This window comes from Ostrinia nubilalis, chromosome 9, assembly GCF_963855985.1.
Source record: "Ostrinia nubilalis chromosome 9, ilOstNubi1.1, whole genome shotgun sequence".
Lineage (NCBI taxonomy): Eukaryota > Metazoa > Arthropoda > Insecta > Lepidoptera > Crambidae > Ostrinia > Ostrinia nubilalis.
Window position 1 is genome coordinate 5878673 of NC_087096.1, and position 16962 is coordinate 5895634.

The 16962-nt window shown below is 35.9% G+C and overlaps 1 protein-coding gene across 1 annotated transcript in view; it reads left to right on the plus strand.

Annotated features, from left to right (window-relative positions):
* The first annotated feature begins 2634 nt into the window (after positions 1-2634).
* LOC135074824 (cell adhesion molecule Dscam2-like) overlaps positions 2635-16962 on the plus strand; it is a 34663-nt gene continuing 20335 nt past the window's right edge. The window contains exons 1-3 of the mRNA XM_063969205.1: positions 2635-2644; positions 5238-5448; positions 13210-13355. Of these exons, the coding sequence (XP_063825275.1) occupies positions 2635-2644; positions 5238-5448; positions 13210-13355 (367 nt within the window). The remainder of the gene's footprint in view (positions 2645-5237; positions 5449-13209; positions 13356-16962) is intronic.

The window sequence follows — 16962 nt, forward strand, 5'->3', positions numbered from 1 at the left end:
TGTAATATAATAATTCTGGAAAAACCTCAAGAGGATTTAAGACACTATTTGAATTAAAGATGTAACGGCTAAATATATGTAATTAATAAAATAAAATAAATAAAAAAATAAAAGTACTTATAAGTGTAAAGTTTCATTAAAATCCATTAAGTAGTTTTCGCGTGGAGTGTCTTCGCGTTTAAATAATTATTATTAATGACTGTTAGAGCTACTTCTAGAGATATTGGTTTGAACCTAGCCATTACCCACTTAAATGTGGGTTTAGGCAACCCGTCTAGCACCTAAACTAAGTGTAATTAATTACTAAGGGTCGATTTGACATCCATTCCCAAAGTTTCTAATCCTGCCTGATAGAAATTCTAGATCCTGGTAATCTAAATGTCGTTGAAGAGTTTTCAATATTGAAATATTCGTATTTCATCCTGTAATCATAGAGCTCTCACAACTTTCAGAGTAGATCCACTTTAAATGTAATTTAATTAAGATATTTTAGAAAGTGATCAACAAAGCTCCGTAGTATAATCTCAGCAGCGTATTATTAAAACATAACTGAGTTCGCTGCGAGTAACTAAACTGTAGAGCCGGTCGAGTCTTAGACGCAAAATATTTGCCTTCCAGTCGTCCATTTGTACAAGACCCTTAATTTATAATCTACTTCTCAGAGTCTGTTTTTAATCAATTACAATTATGTGCCTCCAGATTTTGAGTTAAGTTTCTAGTTTAAGTACAAATAACATACATACAAATAGATTCTAGAAATCTATATTTATGATCTTCACTATCCGTCAATAAGACCATCATGACTTATTTATACACAGTAGGTATGTATTTTAAAGTCTTTGTTAGTTAAGTGTATAAAATACTACTGTTTGAAGTATCATTATCTAATATAAAGTATTAAAAATCAAAGGGATTCAAGGAACTCAAGGTAGTCTTTATTGCCAACCCTCATTATTTGAACAAATATTTCTAGATTTTCACATAATCGTAAACTAACTTACAAACTTTACTGACGAACTTTAAGCTCTTTTTATAGCAAATGGATATTTGCAGGACGGATGGATTTTATGCTTGGAAAAATTAACTCTCACGTGAAACTTATTTATGACCAAAGTTGGCAATCTGGCAACCGCAAGCATAACTTAACTTTAGAACTTTGAGTAGGTAAATAAGTTTTTGTACAGACGATCCCACTTCAAGCTAAACACTGAAGGGTCTTATGTAGTTCTAATAGGGTTCATTTTATAACGAAAATTTATAGTCTTATGGCTGTTGTCCATACCTAAACCGGACCAAATGCGATAGTGGTCGCGCGCCAAAAGTTCTCCACAAGGAAAGCCACACAAAAGTTTAGAACTAGAAAACTAATAGTGGTTTTGCTCCAAATGACGTAGCTCCGAGTTCGGTGGAGTGTGACGTGGAATTAATTTAGTTTTAAAAGTGCGATCCTAACTTAGGAGTCGGCAAATAACTTTAAGTGATTAAGCTTTCAGGACAAAGTAAACTACTAAGGGGTATTAATAGACATATTTGAAATGGGTACAATCTATCTATCTATATATATAAAAATGAATTGATGTTCGTTAGTCTGATTAAAACTCGAGAAAGGCTGGGTCGATTGAGCTGATTTTGGTTTTAAAATGTTTGTCGCAGTCCAGGGTAGGTCTAAACGGTGAGCAAATACGCGCGCGATATTGTTTTTCTGTGACAGACAAAATTCCACGCGGGCGAAGCCGCGGGCGGAAAGCTAGTATCTAAATGTAGTTACTAAGTTGCCTAGTAGGAATATTGATTAGCTCCTTCATATTGACCCATTTTGTAATAGGTAATTAGTTTCATTGTATTGAAAAAAGCAGCGTAAGCTTATAACACACTGAAAATATCATATCTCGTAGATCACTTGAGCAGACGTCCTACAAATGAAAGAAGTGGACTCAAGTCACATCTGGGGATATAGATTTTTTCAAGTAAATTATAAATCTTCATTAACATTCATAACATTAAAAATTCAATAAAAAGCCATACAAAAGTTTAGTTCGCGTTGTAGTTGTGTGTAGGTCCTGAAAATACTTAATAAATACGATCATTATCAGCCGTACCCCAAGAGAATCCTACAGGTATCCCAAAAGCGTAATCCAATGACGCCACCATCCATCTTGCAGTTTAAATCTCGGAAAATATGAAACGAAATCCGCTGAAAATGTTAAAAGAGCGTGCATGTGCAGTTAATCGTTATTTCCAAAATTTAGTGCGGTGTCGCTGGTGGGTCGCATAAATCGCTTCGTCTATCGCTAGCTTGCAGTATATTTGCGAGGACCGTACTTAGGATTTTCGAACGTTGTCCGAATTGAACCCTTCTGTGATAAGCGTTGTTCAACAGGTGAGCGCGAACAAAACGCTTTTTGTTTTCTTCAGAAAGGACATTTATTTCCTCGAATTTGTCGAACGAACTATCATTGAGAAAAATATTTTTAAAGAAGAAGGAAAAATACGCAGGCTAGAAATAAAGTAAACAAATAAACCCGTAGTAGATGTCGTTCCAAATTAGCCATGCCAGTTAGTTATCGAGTTAGACAATAACTTCTATAATAAAACATGATTTTTCACTCAATAACTTACTTTAGGTTCACGTCAATGTCGGAAGGTATTTTCAGTCTAGTGTTCAAAATTACGAGTATATATTTTTTACTAATAAAGTTAAAGTAGGTAATAATAAGTACATATTTAACAACTTACTCGCAATATGAAAAGTAATGGGTCAAAGTTTAAAATAGCTTTTTCACTATTTTGAGACTCTCTTTGTTTCAGTATAGTTTAGTGGAGAAAACGTAGCAAACTCACAGTCGGATACAGACTTATTTTAGCAATAAATAGATTATTTATTTCATTCCTGAATATTTCTTGGTAAAAACAAAAGATTAGTTCTATTAAATATAGACTATAATAGTTTCAAGGTCACCTTTTATGTCTGTAGTTGTTTTGAAAGGTTCGGATGCACAATGCCAATTTCCACATGAGTGGTCATACAAGGTCTTCGCGCAATATCGTCTGAGCGTGAACGCCTGCTAATATACTTTGTACAGATCTAAGGAACGTAACTATAAATAAAACCTTTTGTGTCTGAGACACATAATATTATGTAGCTTAGCTATTACTGTGAAAGCGGATCTTTTCGTGGAAATGGGTATTTCAGGGACATAACAAAACTTTGTTTGGGGGCATGGGGTGTTTGATGAATTATGTTGAATATGAAAGTATTAAATAGGTATGTCTATCTTATTTGATTAAGAAAAAGTAATGTTCTCAGATTCAGGAGCGGGTCTTTTAAGAATGCAAAATCCGCAACTCCTGCCTTTATTCAAAAAACAATAAGTAAGTAAACTGCGCAGCAAAAGCCTTTTCCTCCAGACCTATTTAACTCAGTTTTAGAGCTACATTACACCCCCAAACCTAGTTTTCGAGGGTCAGTATAACGCGGGTCGGTGGTAAGGCCTGCGCTATATTGCGACCCACTTGCCGAAAGCACCGAAACTGCTGAAAGCGAGCTTTTTAAAACGAAATTTCGCACACCATGAAATTTAAATTCGCTTGAATAATTACATACAAGGCGTGAATGGACTTTACACGTTGTGATTACTTTTGAACAAAAGACAGAGCAGTGAACAAAAGAAAATCCAGAACATGATTAAAATATTTGAAAAAATCGTCTTCAGGACTTTAACTTAAAACTTTTCCATTGACTGAAAACTTCTCTCAGGTTTTTTATTATTTAAAAACATAGATTAATTTAATTAATTAATAACCTTTAGGCGCATCAGGGCTAATTGCTTTAGGCGCATTAGGGCTAATGGACTACTTCTAAGCCTCCCTAAGGATTTTTCACAAGGACCTGCGTTTTTTGCACCCTAGTGCTTCTCGCTAACTTTACTATGGACGCCTTATAAGATCTCATCTCAATTTCAAACATCACAACAACTTGTCCTAGCAACAGTTTGCTTCATAACATTTTCATATGAATTCAGTATTTTTAACGGCTTGAAGAGCAGACTGAATCGCTGTGACTCCTGCAACGCTCTTGGAAACAATGCATGCCTTTGTTAGCGCCAGCAATAAAACTACACGTGTATGCAGGGTTCCCTTCGCACATAATATTAACGGGAAGCGTAAGTTTCTGCTTTATTTTTAAGCGTGTGGAACAATAAACGAATTCTACGATTTCTGAGACACGGAATTTAGAATAGAATAGAAACACGTATATTTTGCTGCTACATGGAAACACATATAATATGTACATACATAAAACAAATAGTCAACGAAGTTAGGAAAGTGTTTTAGAAGAATGTAGACTTTGACAAAAAGTAAAAATAACAGGATCAGGATCCGATCTAATAGAGACAGGTTAAGGTCATACTTTACTATCAGATGGTACTATCACATTTACCGTAACACATGTACTATATGAACTACATAGTTTTCGTCATAAGCAGTTCTTTTGTATTAAAATGAATTGAGAGCATTATCCACAGCGCGGAGTACCTAAGTATGACGAAAGCGACTAATGCAAGTTATAGAAAAGCTATATATTCCTGCTGCGATAATACCATTACATAATAACTAAACTATTATGTTGGTAGTAAGGTCGTTCGTCAGTTGTTATCATAAGACAGATAAATATGAGCTATAATAACTTCTAGAACTAGTAACTTGAACTGAATACATTGCCTATCCTTAGGGAACAGGACGATTTGTCTAGACTAAGCCTGACACCGGACCCTATGAGCTTTAATCTCGTCTCAGCCGCGTCGCAAGAAAACAAATAACTGCTTGGAATTCAATTAGTCAAAGTGTTCTTGCTCCTCACCTGTCCTCCTTGATAGAAGTGTAATTATTACCTATTTTAATTTATTTTCACCCAAAGCTATTATCAAAAGTTTTTTTTAAATTAAGATCATTAACCAATGCTATGGGAATCTTTATCACAACAAATCTATGTTATAAGAATTACTTTAAATACAGTATTTTTAGGTAGGTACAGTCGATGATATTTATAGCTCACCAGATATAAACTTTATGTTGCAAAATTGCACACATTATAAGTAGGTATACGAGTAAAGGCTACAGTTTTCAGCTTTATAAAATAAATAAGTATAAGATCTTTCATTCTAGGATTAAGCTAACAAACCTAAAGTGTGAAGTCTCTCAGACCCTGCAAAGCTAATTTGATTCTTCTTTTCCAGAGCATGCGTTTGTCCTGGTCGCATTGGCCGTGGCCCAAGCGGCCGGTACCGGGGACAAGCGGCCACACTTCACGATGGAGCCACCGTCACGGTTGCTGTGGCCTGCTACCCGGGGAGCTTACGCGGCCTGTCGGGCTACGGGCCATCCACCGCCTGACATTCACTGGGTCACCTCTGAAGGACAACTTGTTACTACCATACCTGGCTTGCGGTAAGTTATTGAAGTTTTTGACGCGTTCAGTGTAGCTAGTAAATCGGGCTCTTACGCAGCCTGTCGGGCTACGGGCCATCCACCTCCTGACATCCACTGGGTTACCTCTGAAGGACAACTTGTTACTACCATACTTACTTACTTGCGGTAAGTTGTTGAAGTTTTTGTCGCACTTGCGGTGGTTGGCTATCCACTGCCTGACATCCACTTGGCTACCTGTGAGGGCCAATTGCTACCTGCTGAGGCTGGAGGTGGGTTATTGAAGCATTTTGACACGTCTGATGGCCGGCCACCTGGTATGCTAACGCGTTTCATCATGAGAAGTTTAAAATGTCTTGCCTGGATACTTATTTTAACTAAATTAATTATAAATTTATTAGGAAAACTACCTCTAGAGCTTACACAATTTCCTTAAGTAAATTACCAGTGGCACTAAAGAACCACTTATACCTCGTTGTATCTAACACACGTCTAAAACCACACAACGTAAATGTTTAAAGTGAAGAGTTATTTGCATTATCTGTGGTAAGTGTCGACAAAGAGCGGTACAAATGAGGCTCTTCTACGTAATTCAGCGGTAGAACCGGCCCGCTCCCATAGCGTTTATGTGGAGAGCCCTCAAATTGATACAAAGCGCTTAAGAGCAAGCCAAATTGGGCGTGAAATAAACGATTATGGTGACGGCTGATGTATAGGGCTAGGGGCTCGGGTTTCAGATAAAGACACACTTATTAATTTATATGTCAGCGTGGGATAGAGAGAGCAACGAAAAGCGAACTTGGTTTTTAAATTGAGTGACATATTTGTTATGTTTTGATGAGGGAATTAGGAAATTAAGTAGTAAATTTTTAAAGTTAGCTATAAAAAAATCAAAAATAAAGCATGAGAATGTTATTTCGTTTCGTTGCTAAATTATCTCGGTGGTTACCCAACCACAATTTATTGTTACGAAAATAGCGATGAAAAGTTCTTTCAATTTCGATTTGAGACCATCTTACCAATAATATTATAGTCTGCATAATAAAGTTATGAATATTACGATGGTGATTTACTTTCCTGCATTGAGCTACAGGCTGAAGAGATGGGTCCTGAAGTTCAAAATAAAGGTACACAAAGTACAGTTTACACTGGGTTCAGTGAGTCTTGATATCTCTCCGGAGGAAAAAAGTGCTACTTTCTGTAAGTAAAGCTTTACATTAAATTGTGCATTTCATATCGTATAAAAATATTTTATTGAAATAAATAGTCACAAAAAGACGTTCACGTTACTCTTATTGAATAGGTACTACCTAATACCCAGCTCACACATTCCGCTGTGATTCGATCGCGCCAAATAAACTTCCGTAATGGAATAGAAAAAAAGAAACCCGTAGGCGAGGTCAGTTTAATATTATCCGGGAGACCAATTGTTTGCGGCCTAATGGAATGTTTTGTTCGGGAGATGGTGGGGAACGGGGATACTTGATGGAATTCGACGTTCCATTATCGCTGTGATTGCCAAACTTCCCTATAAATGTTACGCATAGCCATATTTCGGTTGGACACTAACGAAATAAGGTTTTGGGTTAATGATTTTCGCAATAATTATAACGTTTATTGATATTTTGTTAGTTACGTGAAATACTCGGATTCAGTACCTACATAATTAAATGCTTGGATTTAGGCCATGATATTAATTAGTACGCATAATGTTATTTAAGGAATAAGGGATCGCATTATTGGGACTTAATTTGAGTAAATAGAATAAATATGGCTCCACGGCGTTATGGAAAGAAAACTCATAAGCAAAATTCACTGCAATCGGCTATAAAATGTTAGTATCCATAACATCTGATAAGATAAAAAGACAATGTAACAATCTACACTTAAGCTCCGTTGCCGACAATATTTTAAATTTTTATCGCGGCATTTTTTCCGAAGTCATTAACGAACTTCCCAGCCTTAAATAGAGTCAGAAAAAGTTGTACTGGCAACTTATAAAATGTCTCTTAGCCAAGTAGTCTTAAGTTTCGAGCCACTAACACAAGATCTTTTTAAAAATACAGAAGTTGCCGGAGTCGGGCTGTTGTTGGTCATTAACCAAAACTTTCTTGCTTCCATTGTTTCGACACGCAATTTTTCTAGAAGATAAATAAATAGAGCTAAGAAAATGAGGATGAATGCCGTTACATCGTAGCAATTAAAGATTCTAGGTTTATTTCTTTTGTTGTTGCACAAAATCATCACTTTCCATCAGGTGAGAACAAGTCAAGAACTTTCTAGTTGTGTAGGTACCTATTTAATAAAAAATTGCGTAGAATTCTTGTTTGTATCCCACTTCAAAGCATTTCATAGAATCCCAATTGAAAAGTTGCTTTACTCGTTCAGGAAACAATTGAAACGAGTCTAATTAATCCAGACTATAAGTAACTCCAAAGTGAGCACTAACAACTTTGTTAATTATTCCAGCTACCGCCCCAACTCCAAGAATCGCAACGGTCGCGAATATAATAGAATGAGCATTCACGACGGGTGTTCGCAGTAAATATTAACTTGACTCGTATAGCTTTCTTGTAAAATATAGGTGAAGTTCGAGTAGTTTATTTAATGGACCCGTCGTCTCCCTAACTTCGCTAACTCCCAATTTCTAAACTAATCTGGAAGATCGATTGCGGAGTTGAGGAACGTAATGTGTATTCGTAATAGACTCTGCATTTTTTCCGCGGACTTGTTTTTTCCTCTCTGTGATTTATTGTGGCGAATTACTCCCGGGAAGTAATGCGTTTGTGTGACGAATTTTTATTATGCGGGCTGACGGCATCCATCAAATCATATTATGTTGATTATATTATGATGATCTGTTGTCGCGATACCTACTCAGAACATTATTTGCATCGTATTCGGGCGTATGATTTTTTTTTACATTAGCAATGTTCGTGTAAGTTTTTATAACAGAAAATGCCTTAGTTTTTCACAAAATCTCAATTAATTTCAAACGACCTTACATAATTATGTTTTATTACTTAATATTTAATATGGATTTTAGTTAGATTTTAGCTGTCTTATTGCGAGTAAGAATAATATAGACATCCAATTAACCAATTTATGTGGCAGCAGAGAGTACATAAGTAGAGGAGATAGAGAAGAACTAAAAAAAAATTACCTAAGTCTCATTTTGGTAAATTTATGATTTCACATTGTTGAAATAGGTAAAAGCTAGTACCTAGAATAGTCGTTTCTAAAAAAATGTTTTTGTACATCTGTCTTGGTTTGAGACCCAGTTTTATTAACCACACGTGTCGCTAAATCATTATCGTTCACTAACGAGCTATTAGAAGTACAGGAATGTTTTTTCGGGGACTTCAAGGAATTAGGTATAACATAAAGTTCAATGTGGTATTTATAGAGTACAATATAATATTTATATCGATCTGATAGTATACTCGACGTATAGCAGTGATGTCGTGTTGAGCGTATTCAGTGCCTACAAATACGGAACCCTAAAAAAGAACAACGGTTTGGTGTTATTTATTTATGCACATTTTTACTGTTACAAGAAAAGAACAATAATACAAGGGTGTATTATCGGGGAAAACCTTTTCCTCTTTTTTTTTTCAAATAATAGTTAATTAGTCACTTATGCTAACATCCAAAAATGTAACCCGGTAGGTTTCTTCTTTTATGAACAAATATCAGCCTCCTCCTTCGCTAACCAAAAACATACATACATATTTCTTATCTTCGACGTAACAAAGTAACGTTACATTTCACGTAGCACATAAAAATGCGATTCGCTGCTATTTCAAGTTTTCCCACAAATGATCTTGTGGTCGTAAAACGGCAAATCTTCGCATTCGACACTACATACAAAGGAATATGATAATGAACATTGGTTCGGAACACGTTAGACGCGTTGTTTCGGGTCTACTCGTAGTAGGGATGGCGATCTACAATCGATTAATCGACGAATCGATATTCTTGCTCTCGTGATCGATATGAGATGATCGGACAGTTGAAAACTGAGATTCGATTTTTTCTGTCTTTGGTAGGCAACGGTACTGAGCTTTCTTTGTCGCCATGATATTAAGTAATAACCTACTAAAATAAAAACTAAATCGATCCCTTACAACGGATGTTTGGAAAGTCCATATTATTATCATCGTTTTGTTCCTAAAGCCATACTATTGTGTTCACAAACAATAATGTTTTATTTACTTTTGTATTGATTCAAGTCGATTTTAAATATTATAATTTTTACAAAGTATTGCCTTCCCTTCACGCGTCGATGGGACAAAGTTTTCGCATGGCAAACAGCTAAGGAAGGGTAATAACATCTGTGACCCTTATATCAAAGGGATAAGATCGAATTCTGATCTTTCAGCCATGATACGAACTTGTTATGTGGCAGTAGGGTTTTCAACATATGGAGAGGTTTGATCTCGAGTCAATGGCTTCGGAGGTCACTAGGAGTAATAATATCCCTCTTGGATCTTGCGAGGGACAACTTTGTAGCATAATATATTAAGTAGTTCTTACGAGTCCTTCAATCCCATACAAAATATAAGATGTCAGAAGAAAACTTTCCGCATATTTTTCGTAATTTGAATCCTATTTATTATTTTTTCTGAATATTCTTGTAACTAATGAAAAGCTTTTTCTGTGTTATTCAATTTATCATAACCAGGAATAAATAAATGTATTCTTAAGATTCTCTATCTAAAAATACCTACACACAAACACAGAATGGCTGAGATTTTTGAACAAAATAGGTAGCGAAAAGTCACTGATTGACTGACAGACTGACAAGTGCTAGGAGTCTCAAATTTTGCATGGGGGTTCCTTTTAGAACTTAGGTGCTCACTAAGAACGGATTTTACGAAACTCCACCTCTAAGGCTGGTTTTAGTGTCACGCGGACCGTCCGGCGCGGACCCGCTCCGCACGGCCAATCTGTATGAACATCTAGGGAGCGTTTTAGAGTAGGTACCTAATGCGGTCCGGAGGAACCGCTCGCTCCCTAGCAACTCCATACAGATCGGCTGTGCGGAGCGATCCGCACTGACAGTCTGCGTGACACTAAAACCAGCCTAAGAGGGTAAAACGGGACCCACGCGTACGAAGTCGCGGGCGGCTACTAGTATACCATAACTATTTATTGTTACAAGGTCTCAGTTAAGTCATGTCGGCGCTATGGGTTGGCATATTAACAACTTTTTCCTTTTATTAGAAAACATGATTATAAACAATTTTAAAGCTTAAAATTCAATGTGAAGTGTGAACCCTGCCCGATTGCCATCGCGGCGTTGCTTGTTGACTAGCGACAAAGTCTGTTACCTGCGAAGTTGGAGGTTTATTATCAGTTCGGTATAGTCGCAGTTTGGGCCATTCGCGACTTCAGACGTATCGACTTGGTTTAGTTACCATTTTTGAACTCTACATTTAGTAGGTATATGATATTACTGTATTCACCCCTTGATCAAACATTATCGTTTCTGTTACAACTATTTAAGTAATCACCGTTGGTATAGTACATGCACGTTGTAGAAAAAAAATTACGTGCCATCGTCTATAATTGAATCTGCCACTGTTTTGACGAATGTTTGATTTGATTATCCTTTTTACCATCAATGACGATTGTTAATTAATGAAATTTGATCAAATGCCAATTTAATAATGAAATAATTATGTAATAAACTTAAATCATCATTCTTCAATTTGTTTTGATCCTAATATAATATTTACTTATTCAAAGAGTATTCACTAAAATAATGGAGCGAAAATAAGGTTTCTCTGTAATTTTGAGTTTCTTAATAAAATGTATGAAATGATGTTTATGTCAGAAGAAAATTGGCGTTGATCGATCAGCACACAGAAATAATAAGATATGTTGAGGGTGATAGATGTCTCGTTTTATACATACACGAGTTATAACACGACATAAGATGCAATATATCTTTTTGTCGTCTTTCATTATGAGAACGTAAGAAGTCTTAATCCAACGCCTTTTTCGATATAAAGCTTAATATCTTTTATTTTAATCTAGCTATTTTTTCAAGTAAAGACAGTTTTATGTTAAGGTTCCTAATGAAAACTGTTAGCAGGTAAGTATAATTTTCTAATGAGTATTTTATTGATTTTTTAAAGAGTTTCTCAATATTTTAAGCAATTATGTTACTGCTATAGATAGGGTTATTGAAAGATATTCGGTATATTTGGGCTAGTGCTGAGAAGAAGAAGGACAGTACTTAGATATGATATTATGATGACACTTCAAGAGTATAAGAATTCTTACTTGTATTACGAGGTGTCGCCCCGGCGTCAAATTGCCAGAACGTGGTAAGTTAGGAAATGAAGTTTCTCCGTCATAACTGTTTTATAACTTAGTTCCCCGGCTGCGCTGCGCTGATACGGAGGATCTAAGGGCTCGTTCACACTAGATTATGGCTATCTGAGTGAGAATTTGAGTGTGTACGTGAGTGAGAATGAGCTGTGAGGCTGGACAAGGGAACATTTTCGAAAATATCTTTTTCGATCTTTCTTAGAAGGCCCGCTCGACATAGTGTGCTCATGATAGAACTATCGGCAAAAACGATACCATATTGCTCTAATTTTAATTTGCGCAGAGGATCTTATAAATAAAGCTCCTACTTCCGCCAATTTAAGGTAAAACTTACTGTTGCAAAGAGGTTGACGATGCTCTACATATCATTCACTCTCATTATGTGAGGACGCGCCTTTAGGGCTCAGAACATTTGAGTGGAGTGGTGAAGTTTTATGTCTGATGAACTTAGCGTCCTTATAATTTTGGCGGTCGCAAATGATCATAACATAATTTGGCATATTTCAGTTTTGTATAAAACACAATAATAAAAAAAATACGATGACGGGAAACAATAAAAAAGTTGGTTAAATTTTAAAAAAAAGTTCAGCAGTACACATCGTTGATTTTCAATAATAGCCTTGAAGCGTCATCAAAAGGTTTCATCTCATGTCATTGAATGGTTTTCAACTTTTCATTACAACATTTTTGGCCACATTTTGTATAAAAGTGGTGTGAAAAAGGTTGTCAGACTATTCAGGCATTTTTAAATTAAAGTCTACCGTCGCGTTTGTCTCTCAGTAATCTCAAAGCTACTGAAGAGATTACGGAAAATACTTCTTTTCACGAAAAAATAAAAATAAACACGAGAAATCTTTGTAAGTCGTAGTCGAAACGCTAGAATAGAATTTGTTAAAAATAAAAATAAATAATAAATAAAATACACACCTAATCTCGTCTTTACTTGTTACACGTCATGATGAGCGCCAGATTATACTATACTTAATTATTCGTAAAAAAATAGAAATAATACTTCTACGAATCATAACTAAATAAATGTTTAACAAGTCTGAACAAAAACGTGCGTTTAAAATTAGCTTGACGAATTGAAACAAATATCAAACTAATCATACCCTAAATAATACCCATAAACCGTTTCATCTCTCTTGGCATGAGATTTGGGCCAGTTTCACCGGTTCCTGAAAGATAAGTAGGTACTTATCTAATATGTAGAGCTATTATCAAATAGGTAAATACGAAACTGTTTGCTGATCATCGGAATCTTTGTCTGCCAAATATCTATTTCGAGTCCTGTAATACCACAATGTAAGTGGAAGTAGTATTGCGCGGAACATCACTCATCGTGATTCACAATGATGACCGCGACCACTCTGACAAAAGTGTACCGACTGAGAAGAAGAAAACTAAAATTGTACTTTAAGTTACTTTTTCTTTTGTCTACAGGCACGTCCTCTCAGACGGCAAGCTGGTGCTGGGCGCAAGAAGGTCACTCTTGGATGCGAACAGTGGTGGTGGTGGAGCGATCCTGAGGTGCAGGGCTTCTAATCGCGCCGGCACCGTGCTATCCAGGCCAGTGCTGCTGCAACCAGGTGAGTGGAAGTAGAATTGACGCTCCAATGTATCACGTATCACATTTATACGTAAATCATGTACTGGCTTTTGGATGCCTAGCATAATTTCTATTGATTAGAGCCTAGTGAATCGAGCTCTGTCGCTAAAACTATAAAACCTATTTTATTATTACTACTATTGATACACAAAGATAATAAAAACATTGTAGTTGCTCTAATATGTAAAGGAAAGATGTCGCGCATTATTCATGAACCTCCATACGGGAATAGAGCCGAGAGCAATGATAAGTAAGCACATAAAAGTGTTAATAAATTATTCAAAGTCTCAAAGTCAAGATTAAATGGCGCTAAAACGTTTTAGGCCGCAACTTTATCGCAGAATATTCAATTACTTTCCTGTAATTTCGCTGTTCAATCGTGCCCGCCTGGTTAGCATACCATGAACTTGTAATGGGCGAATTAGCATGTCCAGAGCGAGGTAATTTATTTACACCAGATAAAACAATGTAACAAGATGGAACAACGGAGTTAGCATAATTACATTCACCATTGACGCGGGCCGGCATCATTTAGCGAGATATAATGGAAATAAAATTATAAAAACTGGCAAACAACAGTCTTGCAATAAACAGATGTACGAGAGGGCAAAACAAATTACAACTTCGAGACGAGTTGGACCAATTAACTTTCCGTTACAGCGTGGAAATATGGAATAAAATGAAAAACAGCCGACGGCCTCCCGAGTTTTTTACACGGAAAACTTTTAATTAAGGGATTAAAAATGACATTAGAGTGAGTTCGTAACAGGCCAACTTTCCTTTTGTTGGGCATGTCCATAAGGGAGTTTCGATACGAAGACTCAGGGTGCCTGAGCAAGTGCTAGCATTGTTTTGAGCGTGCTGTCATAACATAACGAAACAAATAGTCTTTTTACAGTATCTACTCAAATTACTGGGATAATTTTTAAGGTTTTTAGTTGTAAAATAGTGGACTAAGATCCAGTTAACGCCAGAGCACAATATGAACGCATACCATAAAAGGTGATTTTTATTTAAAATATTTCGGCAATAATTTCATGATTTTTCCTTATGAGCTAGATAATTTTGACAGTTCCAAACCCTCACCCGAACAAGTATTTTAGGGTAGCTGCCAAAGGCACATTGACCCAAACATCATGAGGGCCCACCAACATCTTACTTTTTTAAGTTAGCAGCATGCGCTGACAAACTTTCAGCTTTAATAAAATAACTAAGGTCATCAGAATCATTACCATTACATAAATTACATAGACATTTTTCACAACGTGTAAAGTATGAACAAGGAACAAAAGATGCACAGTATCAATAACCTAAAAACCTCAAAGCGTTCAGAAGTCGTATTAGAAGCATCCTTTTACCTTATTTTCATTCCCGAACCGTTTCTAAGAAAGTATCCGTTAGGTACACGACTGGATATTCTTTATTAAAGCTTGTTAAAAGTTGCTCAGTTTCCCGAGCGGGAATAAAGGGAAGTTATCTCCACTAAGTTGAATGATGTTCCTTCGCAGGCAAGCTGTTGTACCGTTACAGTGGGGCTATTTTCTACAGCGTTTTTCCACGTTCCGTGTTTTCATCTCTCTTACGCAAGGCGAGAAGCCAGCATGAGCGACAAAGACAGATAGACTCGAAACCACGCTAAGGCGTTACAGGGTAGAGACCCGTCTGACGTGGGACGAACTTGAAACTTTTAGATCTGCTAGATAGAAATTGAAATACTTTTACGGGTATTAGCAACTTTCCTTTATCTACTTTGCATCTTGAAAGTTTGACTTATTTTTGTCTATTGTTGAAATATGTTCATCAATATTTATAGTTTAGTTCGAGTTATAGTTTGCGTTTGGAGGGTTTCGTAATATTATTATCTTTATAGTTTTCCAGTTGAATATCTATGTTGTGTAGTTGAATCAATTAATAATTGATCATTAGGTTTCTTCCATCCACTAAGAAAACAGATTAAAAAATAGTTGGAAACAGTACCTACTACGGGAAGGAACATAATAGTTATTTTATTTCCTTTTCTCTTTGTTTCGGTTACTAATTGGAAATGTACACGATGACCAGTCTGGACTCTAATGGGTTCATGTTCTAGATTTATTAATATTACTGAAAACCCGGTAAGCGAAAGCGAAAAGTCATGTCCTAATATTAACGTAAATATTAAAAATTCCAAAATCCCAATTCCCAATAATATTAAAATCATGATATTATACCTACAAGAGGGACACCGTAATGACAGCTATCAGTATAGCGAAGTGATTACCCTCAATTAGTCCGTCGTTTTTCCAATTTCCACGGTTTCCTGCTCTGCTTTGGTCCCACATTCATCCATATAAAAGTATTTACAGTATTTTTTTTAAAATATCGCCGTTTCTGTTAGATTTTAACTATTAAGACTGACACATCCTAATTCGCTCAAAAAAAAACAGTGGAACATAGATTTTAGGTCAATATTGTGAATATAAGATAGAAGTAAGATAAAAAACTTTAGCATAGAATAAACAGTGAAACTCATCCGTACTTATATTTTCATAATTATCTACGGGCCCCTTGCGTTCCCAAATATTGAGATATTTGAAAAGATGAATATTTTCAGTCCAATTACTTTTTCCACCAGGGACTCGGAAAGTTTTAATTAAAGACCGAGCGACATTATGTCCCATCTCGGAAAAATGATGCTTGTTATAGGAATTCCTTATTAAAAATATATAAAGCTTTCGACCCGTAGCTATATTGCTATATTTTTTGAGGGCCGATTGTTTATAGGATGGCAATAATTTGGAGTCTGTGGATAATGATCAAATGATATTGTGGACAAGATTTCGAAGCGGATAACAATGTTTTGATTTGTTATATTAATAATTTCCTTAAAATCCTTTCTTTGGACTAAAATCAGTATGGTGAAAACTGCACTACTTATATCATGAAAGAAAATACCATTCTTTTCTTCACTCCGCTCCTGGATATCGAATCCAGAAATTAAGTTAAAAAGCAAAGTCGATTTTTCTAATCACATGTCTACGGTACGGATCCTTCATTAATTTCGCTAATCGTTTCGTGATAATATGTAGACGTGTTAAGATATCAATTATGCAGTATGCACAGTGCACACGGCAGTGATCCACGCCAAGTTTGGGCACAAAGTATTTCAAGTTGTTAATTTGGTTTTAGAATCTGCCATTTAAATTGGGAACAAAGTAATGGAATAAATAATAAAGAATTTCCGTTGAAGAACGGTTGGATATTTTTAGCACAACGCTTAAGTACTTAATGTCGTCGTGAATCGTGAAATGACTGAGTTTAAGTCTAGGGAAAAGGGAACCAACATTTTTCATTTGGTTTTAAACTTGTCTCTTAAATAAGAGACAAAGTAATTAACTTACCTACATTGCGACAAATCTATCGGATTTGTTATTGATGAGTTTCGTTGTTTGATTTTAATTTAATTTCGAGTGCCTAAACAGCCTATCTTTTAACTATAGTTTTCTCTAACAATCAAAACTTGCCTCTGTAAAAAGTGTAAGCTTGTCTGAGCTATCGTTAACGAGATCCTATCCGATACTATGATCGAGAACAACTCGAGTACTATA